Source organism: Hyperoodon ampullatus (assembly GCF_949752795.1).
Source record: "Hyperoodon ampullatus genome assembly, chromosome: 12".
In the NCBI taxonomy this organism is placed as follows: Eukaryota; Metazoa; Chordata; class Mammalia; order Artiodactyla; family Ziphiidae; genus Hyperoodon; species Hyperoodon ampullatus.
Window position 1 is genome coordinate 49,879,830 of NC_136925.1, and position 26,708 is coordinate 49,906,537.

Consider the following 26,708-nt stretch of genomic DNA (forward strand, 5'->3'; position numbering starts at 1 on the left):
AGTGAGGGTGAGGGGGGTCGGCGGAGGAATCACAACTCTCACAATGAAGAGGGTACTGTACTGTTTACACATGCAGAGATCTGCCAAGGTTGAAATGCTCTGAAGGGACAGTATCTTAATCATTCTCTGCAAGTCATATTTTAAAAATGATTCAAAGTGCCAAAAAACTCTCCTTAGAACATAGATGAGATTAAAATATGATTTTTATGCATTGTACAAAGGGGAAAATTTACATGAATATTACTTATGTTCGATATCATTAGCCTTCAATGTAGTTTATTTTACTTTAAAAAATTAAATAATAGTCTGTAAAGACTATCAAAATTCTGGGGAATAGAATTTAATTAAGTGGGGTTTGGGTTAATTGAGGGTTAATCAAAACCCTGTGTGTTTTAACCCTTGTAGCTTAAAATGTTTTAAAAAATTAATCTTTTTGTCAGGTTTAGTAAGAGAAACATATTGACTTACAATTAAATTACTGATCATGTTCTAAAACGAAAGCCTCATAGTACATCCCTTAGACCAGAGTTGACATACCACAACCCTCAGGCCAAATTCAGCTGCCCCCTGATATGGTAAACAATGTTTTATTGTAACATAGTCACATCCATTCATTTATATATTACCTATGGATGCTTCTGGGCTACTGAGAACTGAGAAGTTGCAACAGAAACAGGACAGCCCACAAAGCCAGAAATATTTACTGCCTGACCCTTTACATAAAGTTTGACAACTTCTGCCTTAGATGAGTGGAGGAGAATGTGATAAATTTTAATAATACTAGAACACACTTGGGGAGCTGATTTAATAATTTTCCATTGGTTAGTTTTCCTGTAATGTGCATCATTCTCTTAAGAATCAAGCGCTGGGCCTCCCTGGTGGCGCAGTGGTTGAGAGTCCGCCTGCCGATGCAGGGGATACAGGTTCGTGCCCCGGTCTGGGAGGATCCCATATGCCGCGGAGCGGCTGGGCCCGTGAGCCATGGCTGCTGAGCCTGCGCGTCCGGAGCCTGTGCTCCTCAACGGGAGAGGCCACAGCAGTGAGAGGCCCGCGTACCACAAAAAAAAAAAAAAAAAAAAGAATCAAGCGCTGACAATAAAAATGTTAAGTAAAAAAAAGTTAATTATAAACACTTTGAATAAGATTTGTTAAAATTCACCTGTTTAGGTCTTTTTTAAAGCATACAACCACATAAAACAAAATCTTAATAGCTGTTATCCCTGTGTTATAGAATTAGAGAAATGTAATTTTATTTGTGCTTTTACATATTTTGTATATTGTCTACAATAGTGGTGTAATTTGATAATCAAAAAAAAGAAAAAGGTCAAATGTCAGATGTGAGGAACAAAGGGTTCAGGTAAAATTAAGTTGAACAAGCATTTATCAAACATATACTATATGTAGGCCAGGTAAGTGCTAAGCACCAAACAGAATTATGTTTTGGTTAACTGGGCATTATTATACAGTTTAGATAAAAGGCAAAAAAAAAAAAAAAGAAAGAAAGACATCAGCTAGATAATGTCCAAATCGTGCTAAGCAGTAAATGAACATGTTGCTGCTCTGCATGGTTTGCATGGCAAGTCATGGTCCCATTCCCATCCTTCCCCACTGCAACAAATACAGGTTGAGAGGGACAAAGATGTAAGAACACAGGCCAACACAGCTATGACTACTGCCAGACACAGACCACTCTTATTCAACAGCAGAAGATGGAGGTAACAGTGTAAGAATCTTTTAATATTAGTTTCAGTTCTAAGATAGTGATCACCTCCACAGGAAGTCACCAGCATTCAGGCATTAGACACATTTTCCAAACTGCAATTTCATCAAGTGGCAAATGAAGAGATGTTTTCAGACATCTAAGCCAGAGAAAAGTGAGCATTGAACCCTTATGTTCTACCACATCTGCTTAAAAAATTCGTAGCTTTTAAACTAAGACATGATTTTGCATAGGTCATCAGTTTAATAGATTCAAATGAATTACCATTAAAATCCTTTTCTGACTCTGTCACCTAATACGTAAACCATCTTGAGCAAGTTACTTCTCTATCCCTCAGTTGCTGCATCTGTAAAATGGGATAATACCACCACCTACGTCATAGATTGTTATAAGAATTAAGTGAGTTAACACGTGTAAAAGTGATTAGAACTCTTGGCACACAGTAAACATTCAAACAGCAGCTATTCTTTGACACAATAGAGCAATACACAAAGAAAGGTAGTAAAACATTCTGTATTTCCTTACCATCCACTTTTTGAACCACACAGCCTTGGTATCAACCAATGCAAGAAAGTATATCGGATCCAAAATCTTTTGTGAGACAAGATGGCTTTGATCATGTTTAACTGATAATAAAGACAAAGTACTCTCCACAATTTCTTCCATATACCTTAAAGTTTGGGAAAGAAGTGATTTTTAGAATAAAACAAATGCTATATATACGTAATAGTGACATTTTATATTTATGGAATGATAAAGTAATAGGTAATCTTTAGAAACATCATTTTTTAATATTTCAGTAAATGGCAGGGGTGAAATTCACCCAGTTTTCTCTGCTCTAAAAATTTATGCTCTACTTCAACACTGGCTGTCCAAATTTAACTTTCCTTTTTAGACCCACAGTTACTCTTATTAAACCTTATTATATACAACCTTATTAAACCTTATTATATACAACCTTATTAAAAATCTTAGAACTAAAAAAGGGAAAAGTTTAAAGAACATTCAAGGAACTTGACCAAAGTAGCGAAGACCAGTAATGAAAGAACCTGAGGCTACAACAGCCTCTTACCTTGTTGTGATAATTAAATAGTATAAAATGGTACTTGCATAGAGCCATTCACATAGCTAAGTAAAAAACATGAAAGGCTAAAAAATAAACTAGTAAGCCTTTCCCAACCACATAAATCAGTTAAGACTGACTGTCTTACTCTCTTTGAAATGTATATGGACAGTAACACTCCTAATTTTATACTGGCATAAACTAGGGGGCTTACTTTTCTGGGTGTCGAATCCAGAAAGATGGAGCCTCTTTCTGATATTCATTTAGAAGACGAACCTATAAAACAGTGCATAACCGTTCTCAAGAAGTTAGAATCCTTAAATATAGAATTAAACAGAAATAAAAGCATATTATAGAAAATGTATACCTTTTTAAGTAAATGGATCACATTAGGATTAGTTATATCTATGCCAGTTGAAAGAGTAGGAATATGATTTTCTCTAGAAAGAAAGTGTAACTCCAAATATTTAGCTAAAAAGAAAATATAAAAATAAAGTTATTATGCCATTCATTTACAGTGCTTTCTGAAAGTTATTTCCTATCCATTTTCTTAAGTACAAACTTATAAGTTTTAAAAATGATATAATAAACATACCTAAGCTTTTATAAATTTCCTTGGTCATATGTAATGGTGAAAGTGTAAACATCTGTGCATAGAATTTTAAAATCCGGTCCTATGGAAATGAAACAAGATTTGTATCCAATATTCTTTCATCATCTATTTTTGTAAGAATCGTTTTCTACATAGTAAAAAACTTAATAAACACAAGACCATTCAAAAATTTCAGTAGAAATGTAACTAAAACGGCGCATTCTTGTGTTGGTTGGCAAAAAGTAAAGTCAACCAAAACTAAGAGTCAATCTAATACAGCAGTATATTGTTGTAAAATCTGGTAATAGCAGATACAGACATGGGGAGATGGGGTGAAGAAAGGAAACAATATAATTTGTTACAATTTGACACAATGTAAAGGAGTCAAACAAAGAAACGGGAGTACTAAATGTAAAACAAAACAAACAAAAATCCCCACTCCTTTCCAAATCCACTATTTGTTTTTGTTTTAATTGCTCACATAGGAAGATTAATTAGATTTTTAGGACTTCAATAATTTTGCCTATTCCAAATATTATATTCCAAAATTTTACCTTATTAAAACGTAAAGTAGAAACTACCACAATGTAAATGAATTAAATGAGATAACAGATGTAGTCAGTACCTGACACTCATAGGTACCTAGAAATGACAGCTTATCATTTTAATTATACCAACTTTGATGGGATTGATCCTAACAGTGAAATTCAGTTTCCCATTAAAAAAATAAAATTCCCTCAAATGATCTACTCTGAAGAAAAAAATAACCTTGACTATATCAAATATTAGATGAATACACTTACAAAAAATGGTTACCCAAGTGACTAAAAATATATTTCAATAACCCAAGAGGTTCGTACTGCACACAGGATATTAAATACTTCGGGAAGTTTTCATATTTGCAGCAATTGGTAAGTATTTGTCATACTTTTTGAACACTATAGGCTTCACTCAGTTACATGTAAGAGTCCTTTAGAGCAGCATTCCCCAACCTTTTTGGCACCAGGGACCAGTTTTGTGGAAGACAATTTTTCCACAGACAGGAGGGATACTTGGATATCCCTTTACAAGGTAAAACAAAATGCATAAGCTAACACAGTCTATTATTTGGCAATGAAGTATGACACTGACCAACCATACTTTGAATCTAATCATGACATAGTAAGTTAATTCCTTTAAAAAAAAAATCTTGACAATTCAAAAGCTGGAGCTGAAATTATATTTGTGTTACTATTAAATATTTGAGCTACTATTAAAGAAAATTATATTCCATTTGCTTCTAGAATAGTAGGAAAAAAAAAGGAATTCTTAACACTTCTGTAAGCATTTCCTTACACTAAATACAGGATCAGGATCTGAAAGATACACTGTCAGTTTCTCACAGAGAGTGGTCCAATTTTCATAGTTCAGTACATCAGATGGAGGAGCGGAACATAATGTTTGCAAGGCTTCATATCTCACCTATAATTTTTTAAAAGAATTTTTATTAATACTCAGCCACCAAAATAATAGCAATTCTCCAAATATTTAACAAACATTGAAAGGCAGAGTCTGGATAACTGCTTTAAAAAGCCAGTTGAAAATCAGAGGCCCTGTTATAAAACAATTCTTGATAATTCATTTTTTAAACTGTTAAGCAGAGAAACTAAATAGTGTTTTAATTTTTGCTTTACATAAAATAACCTAACTATATTAGAAGATTCTAGGTCACACGTCTAAAGGGAAGAGGAGAAGCGATGGTAGCCAAATCTGAATCACCAGAATAAGGTATTCCAGTGTCTCCTCCATAGACTTGCCTCACTTGAACAGACCCCCACAGGTGGTCCTACAGTTTGAGGACTCTAATTCTAAAACACTGCCCAGTTATGTCCCTGGTGAAGCATTCCCATTCTAGGATATATGAACAATTCTCACAAAATAATTAATTTGAACTTGTTTTTGCCACTACACCATATTTTCTGACCTTCTAACCACTGAGATAGGGGAAAAAAAGTGATTCAGCAATGTGATGCAAAATTGAATTTCTGAATTTTCACAGAAATCTTATTAATCATTCTTCTCAGATTTCAATCAGAATTCACTCAAGACAGTATGACTCAAGGGACAGCAGTGGCAAATAGCTCTACTCCAATCATAAGTGGAGTAAAGCTTCTCCCCCACTCACTCTCCAACTAGTGAGTAATAACACACTGATTCCAACCTGTTCCTCAAAATTTGGTTGTTCCTCAGCTGAAATAACTGAAACCTAGTGAGGGGGAAAAAAAAATGAAGAGTCAAAGAGCTAAGACCTTAGGACACCAAGCACTCCGAATGTGTCAAGGTGTCAGTTTTCAGGGTGTCAAGTTTTAGGTGAAACAAATAGAATACACATGTGTTTAAAAATGTCTATATATTCATATGAAAAACTCTTAAATACAATTTTATTTGGGATAGGCATTAGGGGGACTATGAAGAGAGTTTAAAAACATTAAATTTCTCCTTTTCAGTTAATTTTTAGGACAAAACTCCATTAACAATTTACTATTTGCAGAAGTAGAACAAAGGTTTCTGAACAAGTATAGATTTCCAAATAATCCACTTAAACTAAAGACAATAATATTGTTATCATATAAAGTCAGGTCCCATTGCCAATCTGTTGAAACATTTACTAAAACCTAGAAAATAAATCAGAATGTGAAATGCTGAGAGGAAAAAAAAATCATTGGGAGTAAATCATAGCTATTCACTTAGTTTAAAATGAAAAGTTGAAGAAAAACAATGTATTTCAAAAACGAGACCAAATGGCAAGATATAACAGACGTCTGAGGTACTTCAAAAATCCTATCATTTTCTATTTCAAGTGAAACAGACTGACTTTCAAATGAAATAAAACTTCATAAACAGTAATTTATACAATTATTACAATATAAAGAGGCTCAATTCAATAAAATTGCTTTTTAAAAATATTTTCTAATAAATGAACACGTGTCAAAGTTGCTCACGTTTTCCAGAAGTAGAAAGAGCATTAAATGAAGATTTTTTTTCTTCAAAGAAATCACTAAAATATCACATACAAAGCAACAGTGAAGGAACAGTTTGGGAGAAACTGCTCATAAATTCATCCCTTGAAAACTGAAACTAGAAATAAAAATTTCCTCTTACAAACTGTGAGAACTCTCTAAGGAGAGCCTCTCTTACTCTGTGACTTTTCATTTCAAGACTAGAAAGTCTAGCAGGGATATCAGTCTAGAACTGCCATGATATTAAAGGACTATCTTCAAGAGAAATAATCCAGCTGCTACTAATTATAATCTATTATATATATATACATATATATACATATACATATATATATATACATATATATATATATATCTGACTGAACTTGAGAGTTACCCTTTAAACTTACCTCTTTAGGTTGCCCAGGATCCAACTGGTCTAAAATTAACTGTAATTTTCCTTGACAAAATTTATAACACTGTAACACAATTAACAGAACATTAATTCCTTCATTCATTTAGTAGACTTTTAGAAGTATTGTTATAAATGATTTTTCATATAACTCCAAGCACAAAACAAATTCTGAAACAAGAGAAGGGTGTGATCTATTTTGATTTAGCGGCAAACTTAGAATTTTTGTATCCCAAGGCATTTAAATGAGAACTTAATGTCCCAGTAGGACAGTGCACTTTCATGTATATGAGGTTATCATTTGCTGAGCAATTGCAACATATAGAACATTATAAGACTCAAAAGATACAAAGCTAAAAATGTTTGGTACCCAGGAATCTGAGATGTATGAAACAAAGGTAAAACAACATAAACAAATAAGAAGGCACTGATGGTACCCTAAGCATAGCTATGATGCTGCTTGAACTTTTCTGTTCCTTTTCTTCCCTGTGCTTCTCCTTAAACTTTCTCCATGTCTCCTCTTAGGTGAAGAATTCCTAAAGTAAAAACTTCCATCTAGAAAAAAGTCTATAGTAGACCATAAGCTGTTTTAGAAAAGGAATCTTTTTCTTGCCAAAGCAATTTAAATAATACCTTAAATAGCCACCTAAAAATAAAAGCTGCCATTATTATGTAACAAGCCTCATACCACCTCAATTCACAATGACTCTGGAGTATGAGAAATATGAAAACCAAGTCACCCAGCAATCAGAACTCAGATTCCCATCTTCATTAGAGACCCTCTTCTCTTCACTGTCTATACTCTCTTGAGGTGTTCTCATCTAGTTCTTAAATACATCACAATGACTAAAATTTATCAGGCACTTCATCTCCAAGGTAACATATATAATTATCCTTTCAACATTTCCCCTGGATCTTTAATAAGCACCTCAAACTTAACATATCCAAAATAAAATTCTTTATTTTTTTATTCCAAACCTGCTCCTCCCTCAAACTTCCCCATCTTGGTAAATAGTTCTACCACCCATCCATATTGTCTTAAGTCAAAAATAGGAGTCAATCTTGACTCCTTGCTTCTTCTCATTTCCTACATCCAATGACATGACAACTCCCAAGTTTCACATATCATAACTACCCATTGCCACTTCACTGCTAAAACCTTAGTTGACACCATCATCAACTCTAGACTACTTAAATTCATCCTAACTGGTCTCCCTGCTTCTGCTCTTAATCTCATCCTACTCTACCCCATCATCCATTCTCTAGCAATAGACAAAGCTTCTCAAAATTATAGATCAAGTCTCTTTATCTCCCTTACTTCAACCCCACAAAAAGACTTCCCGCTTTACTCAGAATAAAATATAAAAGTTTGACTTACACGATCTGGCCTCTGCCTATCTAACTTTCTCTCATACCACTCTGCCCTCTGCCATGTAGGTTTCAGTCATGCTGGCCTTTTTTCCCCCATCCCTGGAAGATGCCATGCCCACTGTAGCCTAAGAACCTTTGCCATTGCCATTCCTGCTGCCTGGCAATGCTATTCTTCTAGAGCTTTGCATGGCTGCCTTCCAATCACTTAGAATTTGGCCTTTTTCACTATAGTATCCTCAATACCTGAAACAGTGCTGGATACAGAGTTGGCACTCAATATACATTTGTTAAACTCGAGAATGATTCCATAGCCAGTCTTCCTACCATGTTACATTGTCTCTAACAATAGAGGGTACATATTGCCACTTGATGACAAACCCAAAACAGCCTGATATTTCAGATCCTTCAACATAAATTTTCTTAAAAAGCCTTAAAATGTCCTCAGTTTTACTCCTTTCTAAAGGTATATAGTTCACTGAGCATATACCCAGAGAAAACCATCATTCAAAAAGACACATGCACCCCAGTGTTCACTGCAGCACTATTTTTAATAGCCAGGTCACGGAAGCAACCTAAATGCCCATCGACAGACGAACAGATAAAGAAGATGTGGTACATTTATACAATGGAATACTACTCAGCATAAAAAGGAACGAAACTGGGTCATTTGTAGAGATGTGGATGGACCTAGAGAATGTCATACAGAGTGAAGTAAGTCAGAAAAAGAAAAACAAATATCATATATTAACACATATATGTGGAATCTAGAAAAATGGTATAGATGAACCAGTTTGCAAGGCAGAAATAGAGACACAGATGTAGAGAACAAACATATGGACACCAAGGGGGTAAAGTGGGGGTCGGGGAAGAGGAGGTGGTGGGATGAATTGAGAGATTGGGACTGACATACATACACTAACATGAATAAAATAGAACCTGCTGTATAAAAAAATAAAAAAAATTAAATTAAAAAATAAAGTATATAGTTCAACTGCTGAAGTCTGTATATACTACTTTTTAAAATTAGAAGTACTGTATATTAAATAATAGAGCTTTAATTTTGAGTTTTCATTATACAATTAAAATACTAAAATGTATGAGTGGTAACTACTAAATAAAATGTAAGTATATATAAGTGCAGCTTGTCTGATGTGAAAAAAGTATAGACAACACAGGATATCTTACATAGTATATATATACATATATAAACATTAAGATATATGTTGTGTATATATAGATATAAGTATATATGTCCATATGTGTATATAGTGTGTATATAAGTATATAAAGTACATATACACACTCATTCTACTGCTAATTACACAAGCTCTTTTCTTTAGCCTGGCCCTTTTGCCTCTTGTAAAATTGATTTCTTCTGGTCCTCCCACTTCCACTATCATGTCTTTTATCAGATTATCATCTATGTCTAAAAAGTCCTGCCATCCAACTCATTAGCAAATAAGAATATCAAGGACATGAATTTTAATCAGACAGAAGATTAAGCCAGGTTTTAAAATTCTAACTAGCTATGTGACCCTGGAATCTTTAACCCCATCCTCAGTTTTCACATCCACTTCCTAGCATCACTGTAAGAATTAAACGAGAAAAAAATGTAAAGTCTTTTTGCTTTATCATTATTAAATTTTAAAATTTGCAGTAAATCTCAAATTTACTTCAGTCAGGAAATTTTCTATCTGAAAATAGAAAACTGAGCCCCCCTCCACCTACTGCCTATTCAAGATCTATAAATATAATTCATTGATTTCAGATTTCCATTCAGCTTCTTTTCTAAAAGAGAAGTCACGTTCTACAACAGCCCTGGTAAATGAGAAGTCAGATACTGTTTGAACATTCGCAACTACAGGAGTTCATATTTGGTGAAACAACCAATATTATGTTAAGTAGCAGTCAAAAAAGATAATACTTAGATCTTAAAATTCATTTGCTTAAATGCTCCCCCTGACAAAGACTTTTATTTTTACTCTTTATGATCAATACCTCAGGCAAGCAACTCTTACCTTGAAAATGTCTTTGCTTTTTACTTAACAAAAATGATCACAACTCATCAGCATGATGATCCCTCAACTTCCCTCCTCTTACTCTCAACATTATTCTGTGGTGAACAGTTAACCACCAAATCCAAAGATCTTTTCTTAGTCCTCATCTTATTTGACTTCCCTCTAGCCTTCATCCCCCCCCCTTAACCTCCTACCCAGTGCAATATGGTTTGGTACCTTTTCTAACCCATTCTTCCATTTCTGTCTGCCCTCTGAAATGTGTTTCCTAAGGTCTTGCTTACTTAGGTGGCTTAAGTAGCAACATCTCTGCACAGATGACTCACGTTGTTATCCCCAACATTTCTACCAAATGAATCCTGCATGTTCAACTACCTGCTACACCACTGGGATACCTTACTGGTGTCTCAAATTCAATAAGTATACCCAACAACAACAACAAAAAAGAAGAAAAGGAGAACCCACCACATTCTTCTCCACATCTAATTCCTCCCTAATTCCAGACTTGGTTCATAACATCATAGTCTCCCAGCCACTTTGGCTTAAAAAATCAAAACTAGACCTTTAACTTCTACTTCCACTTTGCACTACTCCCTCCAAAACATCTCAAAAATCGAGCTTAATGATCCTACTTCTGCAATAATTTCATATCAGTCTCTATTCCTACAAAGCCTCCTCAGTTCAGGTCCTCATTACTTTTTACTTAACTACTGTGATAGCCTTCTAACTTATCTCCCTACATCCACTTTCTCCCCTTCCCATGCCCTTCCGTATACAACTGTTAGGTAAGTCTGATGCACATTTTCCTGTTAAGAAACCTAAAATGATTTCTCTCAAATTACAAAACAATTAAATTTAGCTTTTGAATGCATTCATTTATTCCTCAAATATTTATTCGGCATCTACTATGTGTCAGACACCTACTATGTTACCAGGCACTATGATTTTATAGCTAGAAACAATAATGATTAAGATATAATCCTTACCCTTACTCCATAAACTGCCCTTAATCTAACCTTCCAATTTACTCCCTGCAAACTCTGTCCTAACCCTTCACATAAACTACTCAGAGCTTCCCAAATATGCCACATTCTTTGTTGATGCAGAAATTTTGAACTTTCCCTTGTCTGAAATACTTTCCTCTATAGCTCTTGGATATTCTTGGTTATAAGGACTTGTCTTTGGATTCCCATGACACATTACTTCTATTTGCAACTTGGCTATTTATGTACATATCCTATCTCTTTACTCTCAAGTAAGCTCCTTGAAAACATAATGTATATCTGATTAATCTTTGCAATTTTATAGTGCCTGGCACAAGATATTGTACATAGCATATGCCCAATACATATCTGTTGGCTGAATATGTATCCAAAGAGTTGAAGTCCCTCAATTCTACCATGTTTGCCTTTCTTCTCAGGTAATGCATATTAGAAAAGCATAGCCTTTAGTAGTTATCTGATTGGAATAGCCTCATTAATATGTTTACTACCTTATAAGATTCCTTTGTCTTCTTAAACATAGTACAAATTACTCTTAAAATGTTACTTAAGCAATGAAATACATACTACACTAGAAATGAGAATAAGTCTAATACCTACCTTAAAGGTTATCTATATAGTTTTTTAACATTTCTGTGTGTTATTGGATGGACAAATTTCCATTGCAACTAACTATAATAATTTATTGATACTTAACTGAAACATGTAGACAACGTGTTCCATTGACTACAACAGAGTTGTTAGAAATATTTAGAACAGCTGAAATTGTTAGATTAAAAATTCCTGAGGGGAGCAGTGTCTGCCAACTTGATTGGTAAAGCAACACAAAAGAGACCTGTTGGTGATATCAATATAGGTAGATAATTCCAAAAGGAAAACATTTTTTAGACATATTTACATGTGTGAAAGGATAAACCAAGCAAATAATTTCTGAGCAATGCTACAGGGAAAAGAGCAAGAAGTAGAATAGGTTGATAATCTAAGATGGATTTTGGTCCTACTGTATGATCATAAGGATACTAATTAAAGGTCTCCAGATGCTAAAATAAGATTTGTATACATTTCTGTCAAATTCAGTATACCTAAAGATAGCGAACATACGATGCATTCTGTAACTTTTGTTGTTTTAGAGATATATTCACTTTATTACAACATATATTGAAGAATATTCACATTAGTCAATAACTACACTTTAAGTTCAAAAATCATACCACCCTCAAATTACTCTAGAAATCTCTAACTATTTTAAATATTTGGTTTGTAAACTATATAAACCATTGAAATACAACTAGTCAAAGAAAGACAACTATTACTGGTGTTCAAACAAAGAGCTATGGGAAATAAAATATATATATATTAAACCTAATGATTCTTTAGGCTTCAGTATGTGTAATTGTACAATGATTTCTTTCCTGTTCTTACAAAAGAAAAAGAACCACCACCCAGTGATGATGACAATGATAACAGCAAACATTTACATAAGAGCTTAATATGAGCCAAGTACTGTTCAAAATGCTTTACATACATTAAATCTGCAAGGCAACATTATAAGAGTAAATACTATTACTATCTCCTCTATAACAGTTAAGAAAATTGAGGCACTGAAAGAGGTTAAGAAGACAAGGCCCACAGCTCATCAATGGCACAGCCAGAGTTTGACTTGTTTCCAAGATTCGCAATGAATTAGCTTCATGTAGAATAGTTTTTTAAAATTGTAGTGCATCTAAAACGTCTTAAAATTATGAGCCCACCCTTCATTAAGCCTTAAATACAGAACAAAGCTATTAATTCAAAACAAAAATAAGGTTTTAAAAATGTTTTCAAATGATAAAGTTCTTAATTTCCTAGATGTTTAATGTTTTAACAAAAAAGATCTTATGCACTTTTCTTTATAAGTGCTACCATTGAGAAATAATGACAAAAATCTATTAATATTTAAAAGTATAAAGAAACTTAGGTATTCATAAAGATATTAGCATTGTTAATCAGAGAAATTAGTTTTTCTGGTGTCAAATTGTCTCAAGACATTACTATTAAACAAGCAAAGAAAGCTCACACCTGCACCTACCCAGTTCTTCTTCCAAACAAGCCCCCTGCCTCAAGCTTAACTCTAGGCAGCTACATTATCAATACTACCGTGTTTTTTTTCCTACTCTCAGCTGCCTTTCCCTTTCCCTTCTACATTTTTAGGATTTTAGGTTCCTATCTTTTTCTGTTTATAAGACAAATAATAATAATAAAAGTCTTATCAATTAAGGGTAGATCGAGATGGAGGAACTTCTGAATAGTAGTTTGGGCTGTGGCTATCCTACTGTTCTGGCCGATGCTGCTGAACAAGAGATGAGAATCTTGCAATTCCTCAGCAGTAGTATGACATCCTCAAAGGCAGAATTCCTCACCAAAAAGAGCATTGTAAAAACTTTAAAGATTTTAGGAGAGGCCAGAAAAGGGGTTGAACTCAAGATATTCTAAGATTTGAGAAGTTAGGGTAAAACGTAAATTAGAGTGGTTGATAGCACAGCACATACTCAGAGACAGGGGAAAGGCCTCAAACCCAATAAAAGGAAAAAGCTACTCAAGAAAAGTCTTACTGGAAGAATTCAAAACCTAGCAACAAGATGGAATTCAAATTGTTCCCAGGAGGTAGTTCAAACACAAAACTTCTTTTCCAGGAAATAAAAAACAGAAAAGATCCTAGCCTCCAGGTGAACAAGTAGCAACAATGGCAAGATATTAGTTTCCTCACTGCTACTGTAAGAAGTTACCATAAACTTAGTGACTTAAAAAAACACAAATTTATTACCTCACAGTTCTAGAGGTCAGAGTACATTGGCAGACACTCCGACATCTACTCCAGCCTGCACAGCACCTTCTCTGCCTCTGACCCTCCTGAGTCTCTCTTATAAGAACGCTTGTGATTACATGCGGCTCACCTGGATAATCCAGAATAATCTCCCCATCTGAAGATCCTTAATTTAATCACATTAACAAAGTCCCTTGGCCCACGTACGGTGACAGGTTCATAGGTTCTGGGTATTAAGACATGGATGTCTTTGAAAGGACTGTTATTCTGCCTGCCATAGGTACCAAAGGATGGGCTTCAGGGGGAGGTTACCATGAAAGTAAAGAAACAGTAAATTCCTTAAATAGGTTCACATCATGAAAGAACAGCTGGTGACTGTTATCCTAAACTCACCTTCTCCATACAAAGGGTACATCTTGGGGTTCCCTTAGAACGTAATAAAATATCGATAGTTTGCACACTACAAAAAAGCATAATGTAATGCCTGTGCCATATTACAACTGAATACTGTCGGGGAAGAGAAAGAAAAGCTGCAAGAGGAAAGGATATTAATTTTGAAAGCTTAATTAGAGGTAATATCTTCCAGCAGTAGAAAATCACCCATCGAAGCTCAGTTAGAAACCATACAGGACTAGAGCTGGGAAATTTTCTATTTGAGTATGTCTCTCAATGGTATCCATTTCAGCATATCCTTCAAGAAATAGCAACAATAATAAAAGCTAACATGTACAGAGCAGCAGCAATTATTAACTCAGTTAATCTTCTCAACAGCAGGATGAGGTAAGTGGTATTATCATTCCCATTTTAAAATGAAAAACACTACGGCAGGGAAGTTAAGACACTTGTCTAAGGTCACACAGCTAGTAAGTGGTAGAACAAAGATTTGAACCCAAGAAGTCTCCAGGTAGTGCAGCACAGAACAAAGAGAACAGACTATCAAGGGGAAGAGACCAGGCTTAAATTCACAGTGGAATCCTAAGGAGCAACACGAGTTTTACCTATTATTATAAGCCTCACTTTTTTTCTGTAAAGTAGGCTGGTAACACCTATAGTGAATATAAAGCCAAGCAAAGGGACCAATATATGGCAGCAATCTCAATAACAGATATCTAATATTATTATTTTTATCTTTCTAGCATTATTTTGCAGACGTTTTCCAGGTTTAATCCCAGCGCCAAATGCTTCCAGTGAATGCTCTGCTCACAACTATAGTAAAAATCAGCCAACTTTATTCTTTAATGTGCTCAAACTTACACAGTCTCCAAGGCAGTAATGTCCAAAGTTTTTCAATACTGGGTCAGAAATCCATACACAATCAGGATGCAATGTTTAAAATAACAATGAAATAAAGCCTATTCTATTCACAAAATACAAGCGTTCTAATATCAAAACAGCAGCATCAAAATTGTTTACTGAATGCTATTCATAGAACAATTCACTTTTTTTAAAGCCCAATGCAAGTAACATCAATTTTGAAGGCATCAAAAATAACATCAATATTTAATGGAATGAATGATATATTTTCAGGGATCCTTTCAATTCTGAACCTATTAATTCAGCCTCTCTTCGGTCAGTTACATGCAAGAGAGTCTTTTTTCACTAAACAAAAGCATACCCAAACATCTTAGAGTTTGGCCACACTGAAAGAGCTTTCAGGACAGTTCTGGCATTCATCTGCTTTTTTCCAAAGGCCCAGGGATCCCACACCTTGTTGGTGGGCATACTTCACTTTCAATTCAATTAGTCGCTTCTGACACAAAGTCATATTCATAAGGCAGGCACTTGAAAGTGCAGATATACCCTGTGGACATTCCAAAGGAAGCCATATAAACTCAGAGCATGATCCTTCTCAAGAATCAAAACAAAATAAAAAACAAGAATATCTTCTGAAAGTATGACTCCATTTCTACTAATGCTGTGAATTTCTTCAAAAATCTATGATTCTATGACTGGAAATAAGTTGATGCTTAGCTAGCACCTCTTAACTGCCAGCTACTCAATCAATCCTATTGAGATCTGAATACTTGTACTTCTTAGAACAAATTAACAGTGCTCCACTTTCTTTCTCTTGTGGTTCGATTTCAGTGTATACACATGGTTCATCAAATAACTAAGAAAGTATAATCTTATGATCCCTCAGAGTCCTAAAGTTGGGTTCTTCTGTGCCTTTCATTTCCAGAAAGTCCTTGATCTGAAGAAGCAGTTCAGTAAACCTACTGAATAAGCCATCTGATTGTGTTAAGCTGAACTAAAATCTCTACAGCCCAGCTTCTTCCAAAGAGTACATCAACAAGGGATGATTAAGAGCCAAAACATGAAGAAAATTCACAATCTTTGTCACTTCCTTCCTCACATCAGATAATTAACCTGACTTGTAAAATTTAAAACTCAGCACAATATCTCCTGCTAAATGATGCAGTGATAACTTTTACATTCTGCTTTGACTAATTTCAAAGCCATTTTTCCTTCAAAAGTGCAGTCTCAACTGTGACTAATACACACACTTATTTCAGGTTTCACCCAAACTCCACAAATCCCTTTTTGCTATATGTTTAGGATCTACGTTATAGTTATGTCCCTATGTTAGAACTAATTAGGTGAAAATGTTTCACTAAAAATATCAGGTAGGATTCACACAAAGGTCAAACAGATTCCATTTGGCTTGAAATTTTCTATGTGGAATTTCATGGTGCATGCATGGGCTCTACTCTATCTAGTTTCCTTTGTCTTCTGTTAGGACTAATCTAGACATTGGCCTTTCCCTTAGCTCTGCTGAAGCCAAAAGACAAGGATTTCAATAACCTGGAAAGATAAAATATAAAACCTCAAATCTTTTGACATAAAAAAAACTTAATGTGTTAAAACTAACAATTCACAGCAACCTTCACAAAAGATAAATAAGGGAAATGTTTTATCTCCATATTTCAACTATAATGTAGTTAAAATTTGATTAATAAGGATTAATTGGGAATAAGATCTTTTAACTAAAGTTTAAGCAGATTTGTTTCAAGAGTTATTATTTTTTTAATCCAAAATCCACTAGTTTATTTCCTTACCTCATTAATAACTGTTCAAATATAATTCACTGAACATATAATTCTAGAAGATGTTATTTCATGGACTAAATCTTTAATATTAGATTATGTTATTGTTTATTATTCTTCTGAATCTTAAAACTTTCTAGAAAGCAGAAAAAAAGTCTAGCTAATAAAGAATGTATTGAAGGTAATGATTATTAAACACCATTTCAAGACATAAATGCAAAACTAAACAACACACCTGATTGAATGACGAATCACTATCAGAGCAATTGTCTGTGCAGTAACTATTGCTTTTCTCCTTTTGGATTTTTTTCTGCCTTTCTTGACTTCGCATTTCATCTTCTTCAAACTTGTTGATCATAGATTCCACCACTATCATCATGATGTTCTTCAGGGAATGCATCATTTCTTTGTATCTTTAATTCAAAGCAATCTTTGTAAGAGAAAGGCTATTAGCACAGGTTAAAACATTCAACTAAATTAAACTACCTGATTATGTTTTTCTTGTAAAGTCCCTTTAACAAACAATTCTAAAGAGAAAAGTCAGTTTTTCTGAAAGAATAAATGGCACAACAGAATTCACACAACAGGAAAAAAAAATTAATAGGGAATCTAAAATGTGTTATTTCCCAAGTTTTTCCATCTGGTTACATGAACCAAGGCAGTAAAATTGAAAGAATCCAAGGCAAGATGTTCCAATGGCATAGATTCCAGTAATTAGGAACAAAGTCAACTATTAATATCAAACTACCAAAACCCAGCCTACTTTACACATCACTTTTATTCCTTTTTTTAATTTCTCTTTCTCTATCCTCCCTTCCTCTATTTTCTTTGCTTCCCTTCTCTCCTGCCTGTAATTTATATGTATAGGCATCCATCACCACAATTGAGACCTAAATAAGTATTAAGAGATCAGTGGGTCCTTTCAAACAGAGGCTAGAGAACCCACTGTCAGAGATGTTAAGAAAAGGATTCCTGAAATTAGTAGAAGTTTGAACTGGATAATTTCTAAGATCCCTTTCAGCTCTAGCGGGTCTAAAAATATATATTTTTTAAAAACTTATAATAAATTTCTCCATTTATTAAGTGCAAACTGTCTAGCATCCATACTAACATTAGACTGAGATCCTCCAACACCCTACAAATAGAATTTTAGAGCTAGATGGAAACAAAAATAATCTAGTCTACCCTTTATTTTACAACTGAGGAATATGAGATGTGAACTATTGAAATTTCTGTATTTAAAACAAAAAGGCATAAAGATTTAAATAAACATAGTGAATCAAGTGCTAAATTTGGAATCAGAAAACCTGGATTAGAAACCTGACTACTTTATGTACAAGCTCTATCATTATAAATAAGTCTATTTTTCCTCAACTATATATGAGATAAAAAGAATACAATCTAGGAGCACTCTTCTATTTACTAGATGGGATGCTGCCCAATTTATAAATCACTGAATAAAGCCATTTAGATCTTCAAATTAAAAAAAAAATACAATCTAGCTGATCTAGTTCACATAGCCATAGCAAGAAATAAGTGAGAATATATATCTGAAAGTTCTTTGTAAATATAAAGCATGATCATATGTTTATTGTTTATCATTATAATAATGGAAATACACTAGAAAATAAGCACAGAAACTTCCCTTTCTTTATATTTCTGGTTAATGCATCATATTAACTACATAAATCAGGGAAAGGATGCTTCTCTCATAGAAGTAATAAAATCATGCTGGGGGATTTGGCTAAAAATAGTGGACTGAGTTTTTAAAGTTTAAAGAAATTTTTTGGGACTTCCCTGGTGGTCCAGTGGTTAAGACTCCATGCTCCCAATGCAGGGGGCCCAGGTTCAATCCCTGGTCGGGGAACTAAGATTCCACATACCACAACTACTGAGCTTGCATGCTCTAGAACCCATGCACTGCAACTAGAGAGCCCACATGCCACAACTACTGAGCCTGCGTGCTCTAGAGCCCACATGCCACAACTAAAGAAGCCCGTGCACTGCAACGAAGACCCAGAGCAGCCAAAATAAATTAATTAATTTAAAAAATAAAAATAAAAACAAAATGAACTTTAAAGAAATTTAAAAATATATTTTAAATTATATATTATATACATTATGTTATTAAATATATGTGATTTCTATATGTCATTTAAAATACATTATATATTTAATATTACTTAACTATATAATTTATATATTATGTAACTATAAGTAAATTGAATATAATACATATAGCTATATATGTACATATTTTTAAAGTCCCAGAAATTATGAGAAAACACAAAAATAATAAAAGATAATTAGAACAGACTAGGAATGATACAGAGGGAAAACACATACAGAAAAGAACCGCTATAGAGGTGAGAAACAGTCCAGGGAAAATTCAAGTTTAAAGTAAAGGGATATAAAGAGCAAGAAGGGTAACACAACATTGTTAATCAACTATAATCCAATATAAAATAAAAATTAAATTAAAAAGAAAAGCAAGAAGGAATTGAATCCTAAGACACTCATTAGACTAACTGGTGAAGTACATATAGGAACCGAGTGAGGAGGCCCCAGCTTCTTCCTCTACACATTCTGAGCACCAAGAAACAGGGAAGTATAATGATGCCCCAGTAGCAATCAATAGCTATCCACCAGAGCTGCTCTCCCCTTCCACAGTAATTGGATTATAGCTGGGAATAGGAGTAAACTACACTCCCCAGACTCTGTTCCAGTTAGGTATAGCCATGTGAAGAACATAAACTCCTGTCCCCTTAAAACTTACAATATAGTGATTTAATAAAGGAATATAAAAGTAAATCTCAGGGGGAAGGGTCGGGGGAAGGGACAGTTAGGCAGTTTGGGATTGACATGTACACACTGCTATATTTAAAATGGATAACCAACAAGGACCTACTGTATATACAGGGAACTCTGCCCAATATTATGTAACAACCTAAATGGAAAAAGAATTTGAAAAAGAATAGATACATGTATATGTATAATTGAATCACTTTGCTGTACACCTGAAACTATCACAACATTGTTAATCAACTATACTCCAATATAAAATAAAAAGTTAAAAATAAAGTAAATCTCAATGATTTACAGGATAAGAGTAAGGGTAATTAAAATCCATAGAAAATCTGTAAGTTTCATTTTAGAAATACTTCCTCCAGAAAACATACATTTCTTGAAACCACAAACACTAATTCTTCTGCAAGAAATATCAGCAAATGAGCTAAAGGTAGATAAAAGAATAATACTTAAAAAAAAAAAAAAAAGCTAGAAAGTAAGGCCCTGAATATCAAGAGTTAAATAAACTAGAGCTCAGTAGCAACTGCAGATTTGAAAAAGCCAAGGATAGAATATGGAAACCATTGAGAAGATTCCTTCATACTCCAATAAGTTAAAATTAGAAAAAGCTCTAAGAGGTAGTGAAAAAACCCATACCAATTAACAATGAAAATACACATTGTGAGTACCTCCACTAATATATATGAGAATGTATGATAGATGCTACAAATGAACTGTTTCATGTACAGACCTCTATTTAAAAAATAAATATCAAAATGTTTAATTAGGAAAGCAATTTGAATTATTACAGTAAAAATGTTTTTAATAAATGTACGGTTGCCACATTAGCCCTAAGTAGTATCTAAAGAATCACACACAAAAAAAGAAAGAAAATAATACTCTGTACAACTTAAAATCCCTCATCCATGATTCACAAAGCAGAAGACATTCATTAAGACATTTAAAGTCTTTTTGAGGTAATTATTGTTGTATTAATTTTTACACATGAATGAACTAAAACACAAGAAAATTAAATGTCTTAGCCAGAGACAAAAAGTAATTTCCTAACAATCCCATGTAAAACTTTGCTTTTAGCATTAAAAAGCTTTCATTTTCTGACTAATGAAGAGTTTTAGTCCCGCTTTTAGAATAAGCTTAATGATATTGTCAGAAATAGACTACTAGTAATTATAATGAAGTAGTCCCTCCTTATCTGTGGTTTTGCTTTCCACAGTTTCAGTCACCCACAGTCAACCGTGGTCTGAAAATATTAAATGGAAAATTCCAGAAATAAACAATTCATAAGATTTAAATTGTCTGCTGTTCTGAGTAGGTGATGAAATCTAGAGCCATCCAGCTGCCCAGCATGTGAATCATCCCTTTATTCAGTCCTGCCTGTTAGTCACTTAGCAGCCATCTGGCTTATCAGATCTACTGGTCAAGGTATCCCAGTGTTTGTGGTCAAGCCATCCTCATTTTACTTAACAATGGACCCAAATCGCAAATAGTAGTGATGTTAGCAATTCAGATATTCTCTTACTATGCCTAATTTATAAATTAAACTTTACCATAGTTATGTATGTATGTGCAGGAAAACAGATAGGATTTAGTACTATCCGTGGTTTTAAGTATCCACTGGGGTCTTAGAATGTATCCCCCGTAGGAAAGCAGGGATACTGTATTATCCAAAGATGGAAGTGGCTCTAGTTTTGTTTTTTCATCAAATCAGGAAATAAGAAATCTTGATCTCCATGGCTTTTAACTTAATATATATTGTGGTTAGAACTTGCTAAATTTATAAATAGCTGCACACTGTCACTCTGTTCATAACATGTTTAAACAATCAGTTGTCACAAGGGGAAAGAGGTCCCATCCAACATCATAAAGAAATGTTTAACAATTTAAAAACAAATCAAATATAATTCTTAAAATATAATAGGTAATATAAGCTCAGGTATATATTTCAATTTTTCTACTACTTGAAAGAGGGGCTATATCTCAAGCTTCAACACCTGCCTTCAAACTGCAATAGGAAGCAACCATGATGGTCCAGCGTGGAGAGAAACCAGATGCCAAAGGCACTTAAAAACATCACATAAATCCAAGTCCACAGTCTAGAATTAACAAAGCAAATGTCATGTGTCCAAATCATCACCAAAAATAAATTTTGGGGATCCAAATTTTAAAAGTTTTACTGTGCATAAAAATTATGTAAAATTTTTATCAGAATAAAAAATCATTGCAATCTAGCTTCAGAAAGCAATTTTTAACATTAGATAACATTAATATGCTACCTACCCTAAGAATTAGAAACTAAATAGAGCTACACTAATAAGTATGAATTAAGAAGAAACTAGAAATTTATGCTCTCTACTTGCCCATTCTGCCCTTTATAGCCCTAAAGAGTCTTCTGTTATGTTACATTTCATGCGGGGCAAGAGGGGATGGTGGGGGGAGAACCAGATCTTCAATCATCAATCATATGCCAGTGTTGAAAGATAATTAAGGGCTTCCATGGTGGCGCAGTGGTTGAGAGTCCGCCTGCCGATGCAGGGGACACAGGTTCGTGCCCCGGTCCAGGAAGATCCCACATGCCACGGAGTGGCTGGGCCAGTGAGCCATGGCTGCTGGGGCCTGCAGGTCTGGAGCCTGTGCCCCGCAACGGAAGAGGCCACAACAGTGAGAGGCCCGCGTATCGCAAAAAAAAAAAAAAAGAAAAAAAAAGATAATTAAAAATACCTAAGTAGCTGAGTTTAAACATGAGAAGGAAATCTCAAATCTTCTTTCCTCTCAATTACTGCTCTGTATTAAATTGTTTTCTGTGTGAGAGTCAGGCATCTTGTCATGCTATCTCACTGCTCAAGAACTCAGAGTGGCTGAGACCTAAAAAGAGTGAAGAAGCATTAGGAACAAGACAAGGATTTCCCCTCTCCCCATTGATTTTCAACATCCTACTGGAAGTCCTAATTAATGCAATAAGACAAGAAAAGGAAATAAAAGGCAAACAGATTGGGAAGGAAGAATAAACTGCAGAAGACATAATCATCTATGCAGAAAATCTGAAAGAATTAACCAAAAAACTCCTAGGACAACTAAGTGATTATAGCAAGGTTGCAGGATACAAGGTTAATATACAGAAGTCATTCACTCTCCCACATACCAGCAATGGACAAGTGGAATTTGAAATTAAAAACATAATACCATTTATATCAGCACCCCCCCAAAATTAAACACTTAGGTATAAATCTAACAAATATATACAAGATTTATATAAGGAAAACTATAAAACTCTATTGAAAGAAATCAAAGAAGAACTAAATAAATAGAGAGACAGTCCATGTTCAAGGATTAAGAAGACTCAATTCTTCTCAACTTGATCTACAGATTCAACACAATCTAAATCAAAATCCCAGGAAGCTATTTTGTAGATATCAACAAAATTATTCTAAAGTTTATATGAAGAGACAAAAAACCCAGAATACCCAGCACACTACTGCAGGAGAAGAACAAAGTTAGAGGACTGACACTACTCAACTTCAAGACTTACTATAAACCTACAGTAATCAAGACAGTGTGGTATCAGCCAAAGAAAAGACAAACAGATCTGTGGAACAGAATAGAGAGCCCAGAAAGACCCTTAAATATAGTCAACTGATCTTTGACAAAGAAGCAAAGGCAATATAATGGAACAAAGATAAGTGTTTTCAACAAATGGTGCTGGAACAACTGGACATCGACATGCAAAAAAAATGAATCTATATATGTACCTTATACCTGCACAAAAATTAACTCAGACTGGATCACAGACCTTAATATAAAGTGCAAAACTATATACCTCCTAGAAAATAACACAGGAGAAAATGTAGACGACCTTGGATTTGGCATGATTTTTTAGATATGACACGAAAGATACTTCATTAAAATTAAAAATTTCTGATCTGCAAAAGACACAGTTAAGAGAATGACAAGACAAGCCACAGACTAGGAGAAAATATTTGCAAAAGACATACCTGACAAAGGACTGTTATCCAAAACATACAAAAACTCTTAAAATTCAACAATAAGAAAACAACATGATTAAAAAATGACCCAAAGGTCTTAGCAGATAACCTCACTGAAGAAGATAAACAGATGACAAATAAGCATATGAAAAGATGCTCCACATCATATGTCATTAGGGAAATGCAAACTAAAACAACAATGATATACCACTACACACCTATTAGAATAGCCAAAATCTGGAACACTGACAACATCAAATGCTGACAAGTAAGTGGAACAAGAACTTTCATATATTGTTGATGAAAATGCAAAATGGTACAGCCACTTTGGAAGACAACTGGGCAATTTCTTACAAAACTAAACACAATCTTACAATGTGACCCAGTCAATCATGCTCCTAAAAACCCGTACACGATGTTTATAGCAGCTGTATTCATAACTGCCAAAACTTGGAAGCAAGCAAGATGTCTGATACATCCAAACAATCGAATTTATTCAGGGCTAGAAAGAAATGAACTATCAAGCCATGAAAAGTTTCCATGGAAGAAACTTAAGTGTTTTTTTAATTGATGTATAGTTGATTTACAATGTTTCAGGTGTACAACAAAGTGATTCAGTTATACATATATAGGTACATATATATATATATTCTTTTTCAGATTCTTTTCCACTATAGGTTGTTACAAGACATTGAATATAATTCCCTGTGCTACTTAAATGCATTTTATTAAGTAAAAGAACCCAATCTGAAATGCTACATACTGTATGGTATGTATGACATATGTCATACTGTATGACATTCTGGAAAAGGCAAAACTATGGAGACAGTAAAAAGATCAGTGATTGCCAGGGGTAGGGAGGGGGAAGGATGAACAAGCAGAGCACAGAGGATTTTAGGGCAGTGAAACTACTCTATATGTTATAATGGTGAAAACATGTCATTATAAATTTGTCCAAAACCACAGAATGCACAATGCCAAGAGTAAGCTATAATGTAAACTATGGACTCTGGGTAATAAAGATGTGTCAATGTAGGTTCCTTAATTGAAACAAATGTCCCATAAGCTGTGTAGTGCGGCCCCTCCCCCCCCCAAAAAAATTTGTACCACTCTGGTGCGGAATGTTGATAATGCGGAAGTCTATATATGTGTAGTAGCAGGAGGTATATGGGAAATCTCTGTACCTTCTGCTCAGTTTTGCTGTGAGCCAAAAATTGCTCTAAAAATAAAGTCTATTTTAAAAAAGTGAAAAGTGAAGGAGTAAGTGACACAAATATTTAGGGAAAGGACATTCTAGGTAGCAGAAGCAACATAAATACAAAGAGCCCTGAGGGAGGGCTTTGCTTGGCTTGTTTGAGAAAAAACAAGACCAGTGTGGCTGGAGCAGTGGAAGAGGGAAAATGATAAGAAATCAGGTAGGAGAGGGAGCAGAAGGCTCATGGTGGGCCTTGTAGGCGACAGGAGAAACTCTGGATTTTATTTTGAATGAGATGAGAAGCCTTCAGAGAGTGTTGCGTGGAAGAGTGGCATGATCTGAATCACTGGTTTAAAGAATCATTCTGGCTGCTATGAGGTGAAAAGACTGTAGGGGACATGGGTTAAGGGTGCTTTTAAGAAACGCTGTTGAGAGAAAAATTACTTTAAAATATTACTGTGGGCATACTCACTCTTTAGATTCCTGAGTCCTTTTAGTAACATGCTGTACCACTGTGTCATAGCCAAATTCCTCACCCTGATTCTGATCAGATGTCCATTTTTCTATTTCTTCTTCAATCATAGACCCCAAAGTATTACATATATGCTGCCTAAGGTATTTCACAAATTCATAGCTGAAACATTTAAAAAATAAATGCAGTAAATATCATGAACTCACTTATCAACCATACCCAGAAAAAATGTTAGCACAGAAAGATTTGTAACATATAATCAGATTTCTTACCTTAAACCAGGATTAAATTAGTCATTCATCCCAAATCATATAGCTAATCTAGAATTTTGTTGTTTTTTTCTGAGACACTTGGAAAAGATCACATTTAAAGATGATGACAGTAGACAGCAAATTTCGGGACCAGCACAAACTTTAGGGGGTTAGGAGTCTTTTCGCACTTCTTTTTTATGCTCATATCTTTTGTGTGTGATGCTTAATGGTAGGGAAAGCAGTTGTTAAAGAGTTTCACAATTGTTCAAGCTGATGAAGAAAACCACACTAGATAACAGTAACTATAAAAGAATAAATAGGAAAAGGTTAAGCTCCAATCGTCAAGAGTTTTTTGTACATTTGGAAATTGTGTTCATTTTGAACTGACCTAAATTCCACCTAATCAGCTTTTGTCTGACTATGTTCACAAGAAGTAGCTCAGACAATTCAATACATTGGACCTTCCTCTTCATACTGTTAGGTTGATGCTAACATTAAAATCCATTCGCAAACTCAGACAATAAGCAAATATGAGAGGGCAAGAGTTCCAAAAGTGGATAATTATATTATGAAACATGTTTACTAAAAATAAAGAGCAACGATTATAATTAATATCACGATTTAGAAAGGTTTAAAAAGCTTTTGTGGTCTCTTAAATGACAAAGATAATTTAGGACGGGCCATTTTTGTAAATGCCACTATGTTCAAGACTTGTAGTTTGAATATATCACTGTATAAAAGCCTTGCATATATGCAGTACAGGAGATCAAGGAGAGCCTGAATAATTTTCTTCACATATTTATAAGTCCATCATGGTATCCAGCATACAGTCTTCAGTTTAATATTTATTAAATGATTGTATGTCCTCTAAAGAACAGCCACCTTTTACCCAGGTGGCCAAAGGATCTCATTTTCAATTTTAACTGCTTTTGATTTGGATTTCCTGCCCTGACCATTTCTCCTCAACTCTGAACCCATTGCTGCTTCTTGAAATCTCCATGGC

At 34.3% G+C, this 26,708-nt stretch overlaps 1 protein-coding gene across 2 annotated transcripts in view; it reads right to left on the reverse strand.

Moving 5' to 3' along the window:
* TBC1D32 (TBC1 domain family member 32) overlaps positions 1-26,708 on the reverse strand; it is a gene marked incomplete at its 5' end in the record, with an annotated part of 177,787 nt that overhangs the window by 143,537 nt on the left and 7,542 nt on the right. For both annotated transcript variants that reach the window (XM_079716346.1, XM_079716345.1), the window contains 8 exons: positions 2,246-2,390; positions 2,998-3,059; positions 3,151-3,254; positions 3,379-3,457; positions 4,711-4,836; positions 6,764-6,832; positions 17,235-17,412; positions 25,455-25,616. In XM_079716346.1, coding sequence (XP_079572472.1) covers positions 2,246-2,390; positions 2,998-3,059; positions 3,151-3,254; positions 3,379-3,457; positions 4,711-4,836; positions 6,764-6,832; positions 17,235-17,412; positions 25,455-25,616 — 925 coding nt within the window. The remainder of the gene's footprint in view (positions 1-2,245; positions 2,391-2,997; positions 3,060-3,150; positions 3,255-3,378; positions 3,458-4,710; positions 4,837-6,763; positions 6,833-17,234; positions 17,413-25,454; positions 25,617-26,708) is intronic.